The sequence below is a fragment of the Propithecus coquereli genome, unplaced genomic scaffold (assembly GCF_000956105.1).
Source record: "Propithecus coquereli isolate 6110/MARCELLA unplaced genomic scaffold, Pcoq_1.0 Scaffold1930, whole genome shotgun sequence".
NCBI lineage: Eukaryota > Metazoa > Chordata > Mammalia > Primates > Indriidae > Propithecus > Propithecus coquereli.
In genome coordinates this window covers 2576-20033 of record NW_012144191.1, presented here as the reverse complement: position 1 = coordinate 20033, position 17458 = coordinate 2576, and the positions used below count along the sequence as shown (strand labels likewise).

At 47.1% G+C, this 17458-nt stretch overlaps 1 protein-coding gene across 1 annotated transcript; it reads right to left on the bottom strand.

Annotated features, from left to right (window-relative positions):
- Positions 1–10324: 10324 nt before the first annotated feature.
- On the bottom strand, positions 10325–16956 carry LOC105809436 (inner centromere protein-like; the record flags this gene model as incomplete). The annotated part of the gene is made up of 9 exons (XM_012643249.1): positions 10325–10539; positions 11913–12018; positions 12944–13051; positions 13188–13266; positions 14050–14057; positions 14981–15118; positions 16068–16190; positions 16593–16713; positions 16789–16956. Coding segments are annotated over 9 exons (1066 nt in total), but the record flags the coding sequence as incomplete, so codon positions are not given.
- Between the last annotated feature and the right edge of the window lie 502 nt (positions 16957–17458).

The window sequence follows — 17458 nt, the reverse complement described above, 5'->3', positions numbered from 1 at the left end:
GTTCCAGCCCCCCTGACCCACATATACCCAAATCTGCATACTCAAGTCCCATAGTTGGCCCTGTGGAATCCCAGTATATGGAAACTCAGCCCTCCAAATACGTGTTCCGCATCCTTGAATACTGTATTTTCAATTCATGTTTAGTTGAAGATAATCTGTGTCTAAACGGACACTCACAGTTCAAATCCATATTGTTTAAGGGTCAACTGTATATCCAAAGGAAATGAAATCACTGTGTCGAAGAGATATCTGCAATCACATGCTTATTGCAGCACTGTTTACAACAGCCAAGATATGGAAGCAACGTAAGTGTTCATCAGTGGATGCATGGATAAAGAAAATGTGGAATATACACAATGGAATACTATTGAGCCATGAAAAGAATGAAATCCTGTCACTGGCAACAACATGGAGGAACCTGGAGGACATTATGTTGAGTGAAATATACTCGACACAGGAAAACAAATACCACACATTCTCACTCGCACGCGGAATCTAAAATAGTGGATCTCATAGAAGTAGAGAATAGAACAATGGTGACCGGAGGCTGGGGAGCGTATGGTATGGGGACAGGGGATGGGGAAAGGTTGGTCAACGGGTACAAAGGAGCAATTGGAAAGGAAGAATAAGTTCCAGTGTCTTATGGCATAGTCAGGGGACTATAGTCAATAATAAAGTATTGTATATCTTCAAATAGCTAGAAGAGGGGGTTTTGAATGTTCTACCACAAAGAAATGAGACATGTTTGAGATGATGGATGTGTTAATTATCCTGATTTGATCATTACACAATGTATACAGACACCAAAACATCACACTGTTCCCCATCAATATGTGTAATTTTTAGGTGTCTATTAAAAATTTTAAAAATAATTTTGAGTGATAGGTGACTATGTCATTTTAAGCCTATAGCTCAGAAGAATTCAAAGAATCAGGTGACATCACTACCACAATACTCATTCTTTTCCCATCTGCCCATTCATGCAACAAGTATTTACAGAGTTTACATCTATAAAGATGAAAAACATTAATAAAATTGCCTCATTTTTAGCAACAAATAGTATTATCCATGGATATATAAAATCAAAAAGGCTTCATTCAGCTCATTAAGAAATGCATTAACATTTTGCTTCATTTATTTAATGATTATCAAAAATTGAAACATATATGTCAGGTCGTTAGTCAAAGCTTCAAGAATCTCTGCTGGTACTCAAATCACCAACATACCAAATTCACACACATGCAGAGTTTTTGCTGTAAGCTCTGAGTTGCAAGCAAGTCCCATGGTATGGAAAAGGTCCCTGGATGTCTGAGGTTGTTTCCTTGATTCTGTTTACCACATCTTGCCATGACCAGATGGTCCTGTGATAGCTCAGTCCTTTTTCTGTGTCATACTCTAGGAAGAATAATAAAGGGAAAAAAATAAGAAATTCTTAGTTTGTTCCTGAATTTGCGAAGATAACAGCTTATCATTGTGTGCACTTCCCTATTTGTGCTGTTCGTAAGGCTGGAAGCCAGTCCAGGTACTATTTGGGACACATCCTAGAGTTTGGGGATGCTTCATCCATGTGAAAATGGACTTCATGCATTACTTCCCATTAATGGGGTACTCCCATAACTCAGCTATAATATCTACACTCTCTATGAGGTCCCACCCACACAAGGAGAGTTTGAGACTACCAAAATGAGGGAGTTTGTGTCTTCCGCAAAACAGGTACAGCTTAGGATGATGAAAATAAGATTTTTTTCACCCTTAGCCTAGAGGGGAAAGGGGTTACCCATTAGCATCCACAAGTTGAAGGTTTTTAAAAGAATTCTAGAAGAACTGCACAGAGGAGGCCAAATAACCTCAGGACTTGAGACAGACCAGGAAACTGCTGAGCTCATACTCAGGATCCTTGAAGCTGTTTGCTCTGTTTAGCTTCATAGAGACTTCTCATCCCAACAGTCTTTTGCCCTGAAGGGGACAATAAAAGCCTTATGTGAAAAGCCACATATTGAGGAAGGTCAGAGGGAACTGGGGTGAGGCAGCTGTCTGCATTTAGTTGTGTATTTTTACTCTCATTCCTCCCTGTGTCCAGCTTCCACGATTATCCCAGTCCTACCCTAAACTTCGTTTTCACTTTCCCACAAAAAGTTCCTCAACGTAAAGCTTATCTTCTCCAGCTCGCATCTGGACTTCGGTTCCCTCTAGTCTTACTTCTCTGTAGATTTCATCCTATCTGCTGTCCATGTGTCAGGAAATCTTAAACACTTCTCATCAAATGTTGTCACTTATTTCCACCACACCATAGAGTTAACCACTTTGTTTTCTTTTGTTGTTGTTTTAACTTGTTATTTTTTAAGATCTCTAAAGAGGACAGATAGATTAAATTCATGCTCATTCCATGGTTGTGATCCAATCTCAGGTGATGTGTTTTATTAGCTGACGCCTTTGTGGTCAGGTGCTTTGACTGACAGATAACTGTGATGATCATGGGCTTGTGACGGCAAAGGGCAGTATTTTTTTTAAAGCAATTGCTTCTCAATCTTTTGACATTTGCTTCTGTATTTATCAATGCTAATCTTTCTAGATTTGTGGTAGTGACGAAGAGGAAAATAATTCCGGGGAAAGGAGCTGGAGCAACAGCAGGGAAAGATGTTTCGGTACTATTTAAGAAAAGTAGTCCAGGCAGGGCGCGGTGGCTCACGCCTGTAATCCTAGCTCTCTGGGAGGCCGAGGAGGGCGGATTGTTGGAGCTCAGGAGTTCGAAACCAGCCTGAGCAAGAGCGAGACCCCCGTCTCTACTAAAAATAGAAAGAAATTAATTGGACAACTAAAAATATATAGAAAAAATTAGCCGGGCATGGTGGCGCATGCCTGTAGTCCCAGCTACTCGGGAGGCTGAGGCAGGAGAATCACTTGAGCCCAGGAGTTTGAGGTTGCTGTGAGCTAGGATGACACCACAGCACTCTAGCCCGGGGAACAGAGCGAGACTCTGTCTCCAAAAAGAAAATAAAAATAAAAATAAAAAATCTGTGTTTGGCCCTGATACACTTCACCACTCCTTTGCCACTCCCTTTCTCTGCCAAATCCCAGGATGTCCACCCCATGTACACCTGCTGTGCCCCTGCCTCACCGTGAGATCTCTGGACTAACAGGAGCCTGGCAAAAGGAAAGTGGGACAGGACAGACACAGAGCAAAAGTGCAGTGATAGGTGCAGTTCACACCCAGCCATCAAGAGACATGGTAGTGTGCTAGGCAGGTGGGACTTCTCCCGGAGGGCTGTAAGGAGAAACTGTGCCTGGGAGTTCCTAACGGGAGAGAGGAAGGTGGCAGGATTCATCTGCCCAGCCCCTCCTGCCTCCTGTTTTCCATTGGTCAAAGTTCGCCCCACGAAGAGTTCAATTGGGATATGTCATCTGCCTAGGTCCAGCAGTGGTAGCAGTTACCATGTCCCGCAGCCAGGAGCCAGAAACTCTGGGTGAGCAACAGTAGTCTGGGGACGGGGCCCGGCTTAGCCAGAGCAAGGACTGGGTGGTCCCCACTGGCATCAGAAAAGTGCTTTCGGCCAGCAAGAAGCAATGGAAGGCATGTTCTGACACTCCTCGTGTCTAGACAGGCATCATAAACCAGGCACCATGGCTCACGCCTGCAATCCCAGCACTTTGGGAGGCCGAGACAAGATCACTTGAGGCCAGAAGTTTGAGACCAGCCTGGGCAACATAGTGAGGCCCTGTCTCTACAAAAAATTTATAAAAAATAAGAAATAGGCTTTGTAGCAGAGTTGACTTGGAGCAGTTATCTTTGGAATCCAGTAGAGGAGGTTCCTTCCCGATTTCACATTCTATGCCACCTTGGGCTTGAGGTTACTTTAACTCTTTGAGTCTCACTTTCCAGAAGCTTAAAGTGAAGATGACAATAATATCACCCCAACTCGGAGAACATTTGTGATTGAGGGTTACAGCCAAGGCAAAGCATTTGCCCAGCGCCTCACACACAATGGGCACTTTATAATTAAAGGTTGTTGTCCATATTCCCAAAACACTCCCCGGGACGTGGCTAGATGGAGTTGGTGTTCACCGCCATGTTGTGTTCTTGACCCGAGTCACTCTTCTCTGTCTGCTTCAGTAGAACAGGAGACACGACTGCACAAGGGCCAGCCAGCGGCCCCTGATCCTGAGGATGGCAGCACAAGGTGGATGCTCTTCCCACCTGAGCCCTTGGACTGGACCTGAATGGAAACATGCTCCTGCTCCCATGAGCACCACCGTCTCAATCTGGACCCACCTTGCTGCCACCCTTTCTTTGCTCCTTTCACAAAAACACTGCTGGGGTCTCCCACACAGGTGAGCGAGGGCTGGGTGCTGTGGTGGGAGAGGGTGGCGTGGTGTCGAGGACAATGAGGGGACTGGGGTAAGAGGGAAAGCTATGGGGCCACACAAGTTGTCCATCTAGGGAATGTGGCGGTCACCCAAGTTGCTACTGATTCTGGTCTTTTTTAGCCCCAAGGGGTGTTTCTGATGAAATGCTGACCAGATGAAGCCGCCACCGCCACCCTGAGCTTATAGATTGCCCATCGCCTCGAATCAATCATTCTCTCTCTAAGCCACAGTGCCTACTCTCAATCCGTTTAGTCCAGAGCTGTCACAAACATGCAACTGACTACACCATGAGATAACTGGGCAGGAGCCTTCTAAGCTGCCACCCACTTCCCTAACTCCCACGGTGGTGGATACACCCTCCAGCTGTCTGCTGGACCTCTGGGGCACTTTTGAGTACAAGCAATTAGTTTTAGGAGCCCTCATTGGGGATAATCCATGCTTGTTTTGTTATATTAATAGTATCCCGGGGGCAAACAGAGCGGGAGCCCCGGGGAGGGCCCCTGCCTCTGTTACTCTCAAGTCACAATTCGGAGACACCAAACACACTCAGGTTGCCCTGTCAGATTCTCTGGGACCAATTCCCCACCAGAATGGATCCCTCCGGGCCAAGGGCAGAGCTGGCAGGAATAGACAGAGAGCCAGGAAAATGTCACAGTACTCACAGGTTATTGCCTCTTCTGTCATAGTAACCCCAAAATGGTTAACCTGAAGTTAATCTGATGTGATCAACTTTCCTATATCTTAATAGCAGACGAATGGGGAATATTTAAAGAGAAAAGCAATGTAGGTAGTAGGTGTGTTTGTGTATGTATCTGTGGGCAAAGATTAAAGCTTCATGGATTTAGGCAATTCTAAATTGCCTTTCTACCTTTGTCAAAAAGCCAAGTGATCATATATGTGTACTTCTATTTCTGGACTCTATAGAATTCCATAGATCTATGTCTACCTCTACACCGGTACCATACTATCCTGATTACTGTAGCTTTGTAATAAGTCAAAGTCATGTAATGTGACTTCTACAAATTTGTTATTTTTCAAAGTTGCTTTGGCTATTGTAGGTCCTTTGCAGTTACACATAAATTTTAAAACCAAATTTGTCATAAACTTCTACCCAAAAAGCCTATTTGAAATTGATTACAATTGGGTTCGATCTTTTTTGGGGAAGTTGACATCTTAAGCATACTGAGTTTCTGATCCAAGAACACAGTATACATCCCATTTAAGTCTTCATTAATTTCTCCCAGCCATGTTTTATGGTTTTCACCACACTATACAGGTCTCTCAGATCTTTTCTTAAACTTATTCATTAGATTTTGATAATCTTGGACATTATTATAAATTCTTTAAATTTCAACTTTTGATTGCACATGGCTAGTATGTAGAAATACAGATTTTTGTACATTAATCATATGCTAAATTGATTTATTGTTAATCCTAATAGTTTTTTGGTAGATACTATCAGATTTTCTACAAGTCATCTCTGAATAGTTTAATTCTTCCTTTCCAATGCCTTTTATTTTTCTTTTTGCCTGTTTAGCACTGGCTAGAACCTCCAGTAAAATGTTCAGAAGTGATGTGAGTGAGCACCCTTGCACTGGACCTGGTTGTAGGAGGAATGGAAGACAATCAACATGAAGTGTTTGCTGGAGATTTTTTGTACAAGCGCTTTATCAAACTGAGGAAATTCCCTTTAAATCTTAATTTACTTAAAGCTTTTGTCATGAATTATTAGTTTTGAATTGTCTGATTGTTGAATTTCTATATCTATTAATTTAATCATATAACCATATGATTCTATATTAATATGGTGAATTACACTGATTAATTTTCAAATGTTAAACCTACCTTAAATAAACCCCATTTGGTCAAGGTGTATTATCCTTTATATATAAGAATAATTTGTTGGATTTGATTTGCTAAAACTTTAAGAATTCTTGTGTTGATGTTCATTAAGGATAATTATTTACTTTTCTAGCAATGTCTTTGTCTGATTTGGCGATTAGAGCAATGCTGGCCCCATGGATGGAATTAAGAAGTATTCTTCCCTCATCCATTTTCTGGGAGAGATCATGCAGAATTGGTACTATTTCTTCCTTAACTATGTGGTAATATTTACAACTAAAGCCATCTATGCCTAGTTTTCTTTGTGAGATTTTTAACTACAAATTCAATTTCCTTCATAGATCAGGTTTTCTATTAGGGTTTTAGGGTTCTATTTTAGGTTTTCTATTTCTTCTTGAGTGAACTGAGATCATCTGTATTTTCTAAGGAACTTGCATTCATTTCATCCAAATTGTCAAAGGCATTGTCATAAGTTGTTTGTAAGTCTCTTACTATTGTTTCAATATCTGTAGAATGTGTACTGATGCCGCCTCTTCCATTCCTGACATTGGTAATCTGTGTGTTATCTCTTTCTTCTGATCAGTCTAGATAGAGGTAGAGAATTTTCCTGAGCTTCTCAAAAGACCAGCTTTTTGTTTAATTAATTTCTCTATGATTTTTCTCTTGCCAATGTCATTGATTTCTGCACTGCCTTTATTATTTTCCTTCTGCATACACTTTTAATTTGCTCTTCTAGTTTCTGCAAGCAGAAGCTGAGGTCGTTGATTTGAAACCTTTTGTCCTAACATAGGCTTTGGGGCTATAAATTTCCCTCTGAGTACTACTTTAGTTGTATCACAAGATACCAGGTCAACACACAAAATCAACTGTATTTCTATATACCAGCAATGAACAAGTACAAATCCAAATCAGAAAACCAATACCATTTACAATAGTTCCAAGAAAATAAATAATTATAAATCTAACAAAATATGTACAGGATCTGTATGCTGAAACTACAAAATGCTAAAGACAGAAAGTTGTAAATAAATGAAGAGACATGTCATGTTCATGGATTAAAAGACTATTATACATATGTGAATTCTCCCCAAACTTGTCTATAGATTTAATGCAATTCTAATCAAAATCCCAGCAGGACTTTTACATAGATAAGTTGATTCTAAAATTTATATGGCAAGGTAAAATTGATAAAAGTCAAAATAATTTTATTATTTTTTTGAGACATAGTCTTACTCTTATTGCCCAAGCTAGAGTGCTGTGACATCAGCCTAGCCCACAGTAACCTCAAACTCCTGGGCTCAAGCGATTCTCTTGCCTCAGCCTCCTGAGTAGCTGGGACTATAAGCGCGTACCACCACGCCTGGCTAATTTGATTCTATTTTTAGTAGAGACAGGGTCTAGCTCTTGCTCAGGCTGGTCTCGAACTCCTACCTTGGCCTCCCAGAGTGCTAGGATTGCAGGTGTGAGCCACTGTGCCCAGCCTTAAAAGTCAAAATAATTTTAAAAGGAAAAATAAAGTTGGAAGAATTACACTATCAGATTTTTAACACTTATTACAAAGCTACAGAAATCTTGACATATGGTATTGGCAAAAAGGAGAAACACACAGATCAACAGAAGAGAATAAGAAGTTAAGAAATAGGCTCGTACCAAGGAGGCTGATTCCTGATAAAGATGCAAAATAAATTCAGTAGGGAAAGGATAGCTTTTTCAACAAATGAGGCTGGAACAATTAGACAGCCAACCCTATGTCTCCAAACACAAATAAAAAACATAAACCTCATACTTTTTAAAAAGTTCACTCAAAATAGATCATAAATCTATACAAACTGACCAAGGAAAAGAAAAAAACCATAAATCTAAATGTAACCTGTAAAACAATACAATATTTAGAAGAAAACATAGGAGAAAATCTTAAGAACTTGGGACTAGACAAAGCTTTCTTAGACATGACACCAAAAAAGCATACTCCATAAAAGGAAAAAGAAAGCTGATAAACTGGACTTTGCCAAATTAAAATTTTTGCTCTGTGAAAAGACAGTTAAGTAAATGAAAAGCTGCAGACTGGGAGAAAATACTGCAAAGCACATATCTGACAACAGACTTGCATGCATAATATATAAAGATTCTTAAACTCAACAGTAATAAAACAACCTAAATTACAAATGAACAATCAATGCTGTTTATGGAAACTGAAAAAAAAAAGAACGAAAGATTTGAATAGATTCTTCTCCAAAGAAGACATACAGATGGCAAAAAAGCACATGACAAGATGTTCACTGTCATCAGCCATTAGGCAAACGCGAGTCTGGAGAGGAGGCAGAGCAACTGCAATCACCTTCTGCTGAGTAACAACTTTTGCTTAAACACACTATATAGATATGCTTGCAAGAAGTGATATTTTGGTATTGTGGTTTTAGGCACACTTGCCAGTTTACTCAATACAAGTTTCTAGTCACAAAATATACCGGAGGCCGGGCGCGGTGGCTCACGCCTGTAATCCTAGCTTTCTGGGAGGCCGAGGCGGGCGGATTGTTTGAGCTCAGGAGTTCGAAACCAGCCTAAGCAAGAGCGAGACCCCTTCTCTACTAAAAATAGAAAGAAATTAATCAGACAACTAAAAATATATAGAAAAAATTAGCCGGGCATGGTGGCACATGCCTGTAGTCCCAGCTACTTGGGAGGCTGAGGTAGGAGGATCGCTTGAGCCCAGGAGTTTGAGGTTGCTGTGAGCTAGGCTGACGCCACGGCACTCTAGCCTGGGCAACACAGTGAGACTCTGTCTCAAAAAAAAAAAAAAAAAAGAAAAAAGAAAATATACAGGAAAAAATTTGGATTGTGCACCATATTTGAATGAACCACATTTTTCTTTGCATGGGTTGACTCTTCTAGACTTCAGTCTACTGTGTGTGGCCACCGTTTCCTCATTTTTTAAAGCACCCTTGCATTTAACCTTTATTTGATCCTAAAGCAGAAGCCAGTGAACTTTTTCTGTAAAGGTTCAGACAGTAAATGTTTTCAGCTTTGCAGGACATAGGCCTCTGCTGCAAGATTTAACTCTGCCCTCAGAGCAGAGCGACTGGAGACAGCAGGTAAATGAACGGGCCTTTCCATTGGGTGTGTACCGATAAAACTTTTAAAAACTGGGTGTGATTTGGCCCACAGGCCCCTGTCTGAGGGCTAGAGCAGTGGCTGGTGGGCATTCAGAAGGCACCAGGCAGCTTGCAGGCAGGCCCAGGGCCAGCTTTCATGGGTGCTGAGCATTCAATGAGTGGTGCCAGATTTTGTTGGGGGAAATATCTCACTGCTTGCAAGCACTGGTCACAGGCTGGTTTCAAGGGACATCCCTTTTCTACTCAGATGTCGTACTTCAGCAGCACTAGACTTTCTCAAGTCCATTCGCCACCCATGCAGCCAGGGTGGAGCCTGAGGAGTGCAGAGGCTGGGGGCCTAAGTGGCAGAGCTGTCAAGACCCAGGTTTTCCCCAGTGAAAAAGCTCCTCTTTACAAACAGGGAGCGCCCCAGAAAAACAGGAAGCAGCTTCATCTGCCCCATCATCAAAGTAACTGAAGTATTCCTCAGGGGTTGTCCAGGCAGTAGAACCATCCCCTGTGGCAGCACCTCTGGCGGTGGGACCCCCACACCAGGTGACTCTGATGTATACCGCAGGTGACAGAACAGTGCCTTGGTCCTCCAGCCCTTCTGGTGGCCCAAGACACATGGCTGCAGGGCCAGGGGCCAGGGTACCATGCTGAGGCCTCCGTCTTAGTAATATTAACAGCAGGCTTAAAGGAATATACTTTATTAATCTAGCTCTCAAACACCAGAGATTAAAATGCTAAAATGCAGCTGGAATTATAACAGTCTATTTACAGAGTGCTGTCTGCAGGCCAGGTGAGCTGGGCCTCGTTCTTCCCCAACCACCCACCAAGCCCATCTTCCAAACAGGCCCAGGGCCACCTGCCACCTGCAGCAGAAACACCGGCACACAGAGGACATGTATATACACCTGACTAAGCCCCCCGCCATGGCGTACCAGGAGGAGGGCACCAGACCAACACAGAAATGGACAGACACAAATAGGAGTTGAGACCGCTGGCAAGGCCATGGGCCTGCCTCAGTACTTCTTTAGGCTATAGGCCAGGCTGCCGGGGACTCTGGTGCCGTGCAGCGGTGGTGAGTTCCAGACTGCGGAGCTGGTGCGCTTGTGGTAGCGGGGCTTGCTCTTCTTGAAGATGTCCTCCAAGTCCAGTGGGAGAATGATTCCAAAGAGCTCCAGAAGGTTCGGTGGGTGGTAGTACTGGTGGATTATGGCCTGGCTAAGCAGGGTGCCTGCGGGGGAACACGAAGCTAGTCACTGCCTTGGGGCGCTCCATGAACCACCCCATCCTGTCACCCTCTTCAGCCCACCATGTCTCTTTCAGGGCCCCCCTCCTGCCTGCACCAGCAAACACTGAGATCACTCTTGCTCTACCTTCTCACTGCCTTTGCCAGCAGCTTAACTTGCACAAAGTCCTCAAGAGTTCGTGTGGGCCAGGCACACGCTGAACCCTAGACTATGTGAGCTCACTGTCCCCCTCACCACCTGGGAGGCAGGTACTTATTCTCCCCATTGCACAGAAGGGGAGATGTGCCCAAAGGCATACAGCTAATAATGGCAGAGCCCAGGTTTGGAGACAAGTCCAACTCCAGAGCTTAAGCACGTGACCACCCTCAACCACCTTGGTCAGCTGCTTCTCATCAAGCCCACAGGCCCCAAGGCGCAAGATGCAGGCCGAGGGGGCCCCTGGGCCGAGGATGTGGGAGGATACAGCCACAGCAACAAGGTTGAAGGAGACCCTGGGTGATCAGGGAAAGATACCCCCAGCCCCTGCTCGGCTCCAGGTGCTACTCTAAGGGCTCACGGCACTCTTGATAAACCTTCTCAGCTGGGTCTTCTCATCACCACCATCGCACAGATGAAGGAACTGTTTAAGCCATCTTCAGTCAACTACAGTTAGGTGGCTTTGCAGCCCCTGCTTGCTGCCACCTCCCATGTGACTTCAAACTAGTAGTTAAGGAGACTAAGGCAGATTCCAGTTACTTCAGGGTTCAAATGAAGTGAGACTCATGAAAGCAGGTTGTTTTCTGGAGAGCACTGACCTGCTCCGGGATTCTAAGCCCTTCCCTCCAGGGAGTCTGCACCCCACCCTGGCCCCCACCCCAGCAAACACTGCAAAGCACCCATTGTCCCTACTGGCCCCCGTCACTCTGGCAGGCCTGGCGCCCTGACCTGAGGCAGCACAGTCACACTCACCCACACTCCTGTCTAAATGCTGGGGCCTGTAAACTCCGGTCAAATCCTGCTCCAGTGCCCACGCCCCTCCTCAGGGCCTGTTCTGCCGTCCCCAGCTGGCTGGAAGCCCCGGCTCCAGCTCTAAGCACTCTCCCTAAACCCTGTCACCACTCTCAGCTCTACTCCTGCCCTGGGTTGCTTATTTCGGTCCAAGTCTCTTTGGCCCTGCTGGGTGGGACTCTAAGCCCATCGGCCTTAGGGTGCTCCACCCTCCCTCGGGCACAGGCCCAAGGCCAATGTCTCAAGCCACCAGCCCACGGGCACAACAGCCTCCCAACACCTGAAGCGACCCACCCTTACTTCCAGGACCCTGGAAGGTGAGGACAGGAGGAGGGCACCAAGTGTCCTGGGGAGCCTGGGCCCTGCTCACCTCTAGCCCAGGTGGGGATGGGCTTCCGGGGCTGGGCCTCGTCATCAGTGGAGTCATCGCTGTTCAGATCCATCCCATAGTCATCCGGATTGATCTTGGGGGGTCTCTTGGGCCCTTGTGGAGTCATTTGATAGGAGGTACAATCTGGAGACTGGAAAAAATAACCCTCCACTGCATTCCTGCATCTCACCTCCGAGGGGTGCCAGTCACCTCCCCCCATCTCACCGGAAATTCAAAAAGGTTCAGCGGTCACTTTTTCATTTTAAAAAGTCATAGGACATACAGGACTCTGCATCTTCCTTTTTCATGTTAAGGTCTAATATACTGCAGACTTTTTTCCAGACTTTTTTTCCAATTCACCTCCTGGGAACAGCTCCAGCGGACTATAGGATTTGCAAAGTAACCATCCCTTGTGGATGGACATTACTAACTCCCAAGTTTTCAACATCTTAACTATGCTGGAATGAAAATGTCTTTTGTTTGGTAACAGCACTGAACTGAAAATAGATTAAATGCATATCAACAGGAGCTGGCTAAATGCCAGCACAACTGTCTGGTACACAGCCACCGAAAATAAGAGATTTACGTATGTGGAAATAGATGTCTACAATACAGTAAATGGGGAAAAAAGGGAAAAAAATCAAACTGCCAAATTGTATGTGCCTATTTAAAAATATGTATGTGTATGAGTATTCGAGAGAGAGAGTGAGAATCTGTGTGTATGTCTCTGTACAAAATGTAAAAATCTAGAAGCACACACACCAGCTTGGTTTTCCTGAGGGTCCCTCCTTGTGTTTTTTTTTTAACTTTATACTCACATAAAGTTCACTTTCTTTTTTTAAACGAAATCTACTTTTAGAATAAGGAAGAATATACATATTAAAAATAGTAAAAACAACTGGGCCAAGTGTAACCATCCTCTTCCTTGGTTTCCTAATATATGAGGTCTGTGCCTCAGGCTATTGGAAAGAAAGTGATCAGAGTGGGGGTCTTTCTTCCCTGGGGGCCTCCACCAGCGCCCAAGGACGCACCTGCACGTCCACAGTCATGTTCAGGCCTTTGCTGGCCCCTGCCACCTCCTTGGCTTTCTTCTCTTGCTCCTCTTGCAGCCGCTGCTCAGCCAGACGCTGCTGTTCTTCCTAGAACCCAGGCAGCAACAGGGTGTTGGGGAGCCGTGCCCTGTCCTGCCCTCCCCACGCAGCCTCTGCAGCAGGAGCCCACACCAGCCTACAGCACAGACTCCACGGGAGCCGCCACTCCTAGAGCTCGCCTCACCTTCCTCTTCTTCTCCTCCAGTTCCCTCTGCAGCCGCTCCTTCTGCAGCCGCAGGGCCTTCTCCCTCTCCTGCAGCTCCCTGAGGACCAAGCAAGAGCCCATCAGGGCAGTAAGCAGAGCCCCAAGCCCCATTCCATCCCTGCTAGGGAAGCCAGTCACAGCAGGACAAGCCCTAGATGGGGGGATGGCATAATGGGCACCCAGCTTAGAGCCAATGCTGCACTTCTGCCCCAAAGGCCAGGCGTGTGCACACCGAGGGTGCAGGGAGGGCGACCTTTGCAGTCTACCAAGATTTGGCCCCCACTCTCTTCCTCGCAACTTAAGTCTCTAAGCCTCACTTCACTTTTACACAATGGAGATTGTAACACGTTTCCTCCAGGGTCATCACAAGAATCAAATGGGATGATCCAAATGTATTAAAAGGATTTGTTCTGTAAAATCTGGATTCAGTCAAAAGGCTGCACTCAAGGATCCAGAAGGCCACGTGTGGCCCCAAGGCTGCAGGTTCCCCACCTGTGCATGCTGCTTCTATTCATCCTGACCTGCAGGACAGACCCCTGGCTCCAAGCATGAAGCAAGGGAGGGGCTGCTGATGGGCTTTGGAATCACCTCCACTATGCACTCGTTCATGACCCTCGACAGTCACTGAACCTCTCTATTTCCCTGTCTGTGAAGTGGAGCTGATGGTCCCACACCACAGTGGGCTTCAAGTGAGGATTCAATAAAGAAATGTGTGTAAAGCTGCCAACATTATGACTATCACACCATCACCCTCAAAGTCCTCAGGCCCGCTGGCACCATGCAACTCTAAACCACACACGTTAACTGCCCCCCGCACTTTCTTCCCTTCCCAGACTTCTACGTCTGACTCTGCCAAAGGACCAGAAAACTTTGTGTCAATCAGATGGCCCTGATGCAGTCCAGCCCTCTGGCTGTGACTCCTCACTTGTCCAATAAGCCTGCAGCCACCCAAAGATGGACACAGAAAAAAGTGCTGCCTGGTGTTTTCCAGGAGGTGCAGGTACGAGAGGGGACAGCTGCCGGGCCTGCGTGTCTGCACACACATGCCGGCACAGTTCTCTACGTCCACACTCACAGGCACGGGGTCCCATACCTATCTCCTGGCCAACAGTGAGTGTGGCTTGTCCCCCTTGGTGTCCCCGGGACTCAGCAGAGCCAGATGCAGGGTGGGCCCTGGATAAATGCCTGTAAAACTACATGTGGAATTCCTGTCTATTGCACAGAGACCACTGTATCTGCAGAACTGGAAGACCTCAGGGGTCCCTGGATCCACAGTTCCCAATGGCAGGCAGTCAGAAATGCTGGTGGGGCAGCCTGAGTTACCATCACCTCCAGGGGAGGTATGTTTATTTAGTGGGGACAGGGGCCAAGGATGCTAAGTTCCTGCAATGTACCACAAAGATCTCTTCTCCCGAAAATGCCCATGGTGGCCCTGTTGAGAAATACTAACTCATTCTATGATCCCCCAGCCCGTCAGTTGAGGAAAAGACACCAAAGGGGTCAGCACATGCAGCTGGAGGTGGAACCAAGACAAGGCAGGCCTGCCCATCACTCCTTGAATCTCCTGCAGCCAATGGGCAGGCTAGCCAGGTAGGCCACCAGCTGTGGGCCTCTGGATGTGAAGCCAAGGAAAGCACCTGCAAACCCCCCAGTGGAAGTGGGGGCTGCACCTAAGTGAGGGCCACACCCAGAGGGCAGGCGCTGCCTGGCCAGCGGGCCCCTCACCTCTCAGCCTGGAGCCGCTCCTGCTCCCGCCTGCGCTCCTGCTCTGCCAGCTGCCGCTCCTGCTCGCGCCGCTCCTGCTCACGCTGCTCTGCCAGCCGCTTGGCCTCGGCCGCCTTCCGCAGCCGCTCTTGCTCCTCCTCCTTCTTCTTCTGCAGCAGCTCCTGGTGCCGCCGCTCTTCCTCCTCCTGAGATGGAGAGCAAGGTCGGCGCTGTGGCCAGGCCTGGGCCAGAGAGGCAGGACAGTGCCCACAGGGGAGGAGGCTACTGGGGGGCAAAGGGCCTGCCCCTGCCACAGCCCAGGTGCCTCATATCGACCAACACAGGGGCAGATCCGCGGGACGCCCCAAGGAAGGCTCTGCAAGAATCACCACCACCAGCCTGGAAAAGCATCTTGTGACAACTTCTGCTGCTGCAGCAGCAGATTCAGCAGGTGAGGGACTCTGGAGCCAGACTCAGCTGTGTGACACTGGGCAAGCCGCTTAATGCCTCTGGTCAAGGTTTCCTCATCCATAAAATGGGGACAACAGTCATATCTACACCACACAGAGTTGCTGAGTTTATATGCATAACACACATAGAACAGTGCCTAGCACAGAGTAAATAAGAAACCTTAGTTATCAATAACGCAAGCCCTAATGACAGATCCGCATTCCCTAGAATTGTTAAGACTGACAGTCCCCAGGAAGAGCTCGGTGGAACATTCCAGGGATGGATGGTAAGAGCAGTCATGTAGAGAACATTTAGCATGTGCCGGGCACTACCTGAGCACTTTACATACATCGACACATTTAATCCTCACAACAACCCTATCATGTAGGCACCACTGCTACTTGAAGTAATGGAAGCACAGAGAGATCAAGTAACCAGCCCAAGGTCACAGAGCTAAAAAATAACACAGCTGAGATGGAAGTCTGGCTCCAAGTGTGTGTGTGGTTAACCCTTCAACTGCCACTTCTACAGAAGGCAGGTTCTAGTCACCATCTCCCTCCTGGAGGCATCTGCCAAATGTCCTTCTGGGCTTGAAGCAGCACCATTGCCAGGAACAACCCCACAAAGTGGTCCAGCAGGTCCCCATGGCGCTTAGACAGTGCCCATCCTGCCAACCTCCTCTCCAAGGCCCTCCTGTATACGCACCTGTTGCAGCCACCTGAGCCTGCGAGCCTCCTCCTCCTGCTTCCTGCGCGCCTCCACCTCCTCCATCTTCTTGGCCGCTGCCTTTTTCTTAGCTTTCTCCTCTGCCAGCCGCTCCTCCTTGGCCTGCAGAGCCCACCCACATGCGCCCACTGCAGCAGCCCCACACTCAACCCTGCAGTGTGGGGCCCAGAACATTGAGTGACAGACACTCCCTGGCCCTGCACACCTGGTTTGTTCCCCACAGCCCAGGGAAAAAGATGCCAGAAGCTGGTCCTGCCCAGGAACATCAGACCACCCACTCGCAAAGGGCTGCTGGGAAAACCCACAGCTGAGAGCTTCAACTCTCAGCCTAGCTCCAAGTGGACTCCAGGGCCCGTGGGGCAAACAGGAGAGGGGTACAGGGCCTCGAACCTGTAACTTTCCAAGAAGTCCAGTCCCAACCCTCAGGCCACCCAGTCTGAACTGCTTGGGCGCGCTCAGGGCCCAGCCCACCCGAGGCTCGGCCACCCCAGCCCAAGCTCACACCTTCTCAGTCTTCTCATCGATCTGAGCAAACTTCTGCTCGATCTGCTTCTTCTTCTCCTCCTTCATCTGCTCCACCCGCTCGCGGGCCTGCAGCACCTTGCGGAGGCGCTCTTCACGCTTCCTGCGGGGCACAGGGTAGTCATGGGGGGCCCTGCTAAGGCTGGGGCAGGTTGGGGCTGGGAGCCAGGCCACTTACAGCTTCACCTCCTCTAGCCGCCGCCTCTTGTCCTCCTCCACCTTCTGCCTGCGCAGCTGCTCAGCCTCCTCCTTCCGCCGTAGGTTCTCCAGGCGCTGGCGTTCCTTCTCCTGCAGGGGTGAGGGAGGGACAGGACATGAGCGAGGACAAGCCCCCCAACCCCAAAGGCTGCTCACAGTCCCCACCAGCCCACAGCCACATCAGGTGGCAGCATCAGAATGGTTCTTTTGGGGTTTTTTTATATAAATTTTTTTTAATTTTTTAAAATTTTGAATATTATATTTTAATAATGGAACGCTTCATGAATTTGCATGTCATCCTTGTGCAGGGGCCATGCTAATCTTCTCTGTATCGTTCCAATTTTAGTATATGTGCTGCCAAAGCGAGCACCACAATGGTTCTTAGAGGTGGAGACACCCCCAACATGCCCTCCATCCCCACCCAGGCCAAGGCCAGCGTCTCCTGTCCCTCTTCCCAGGAGCACCCAAGAGCCTGCCACCAAGGGCCCGAGCCATAGGTGCCTCAAGTGAGCCCTGCCAAGTTGTAGGCAGCACAAAAATCAGGCTCAAAATTGGATTTACGCACTGATTATAACATATAAACTGCGTTTGAAAAGAGAATGAAGAAGAGAGAAGAATGTCCCTTAGGAAAGGTCAGAAAGGCAAATTTG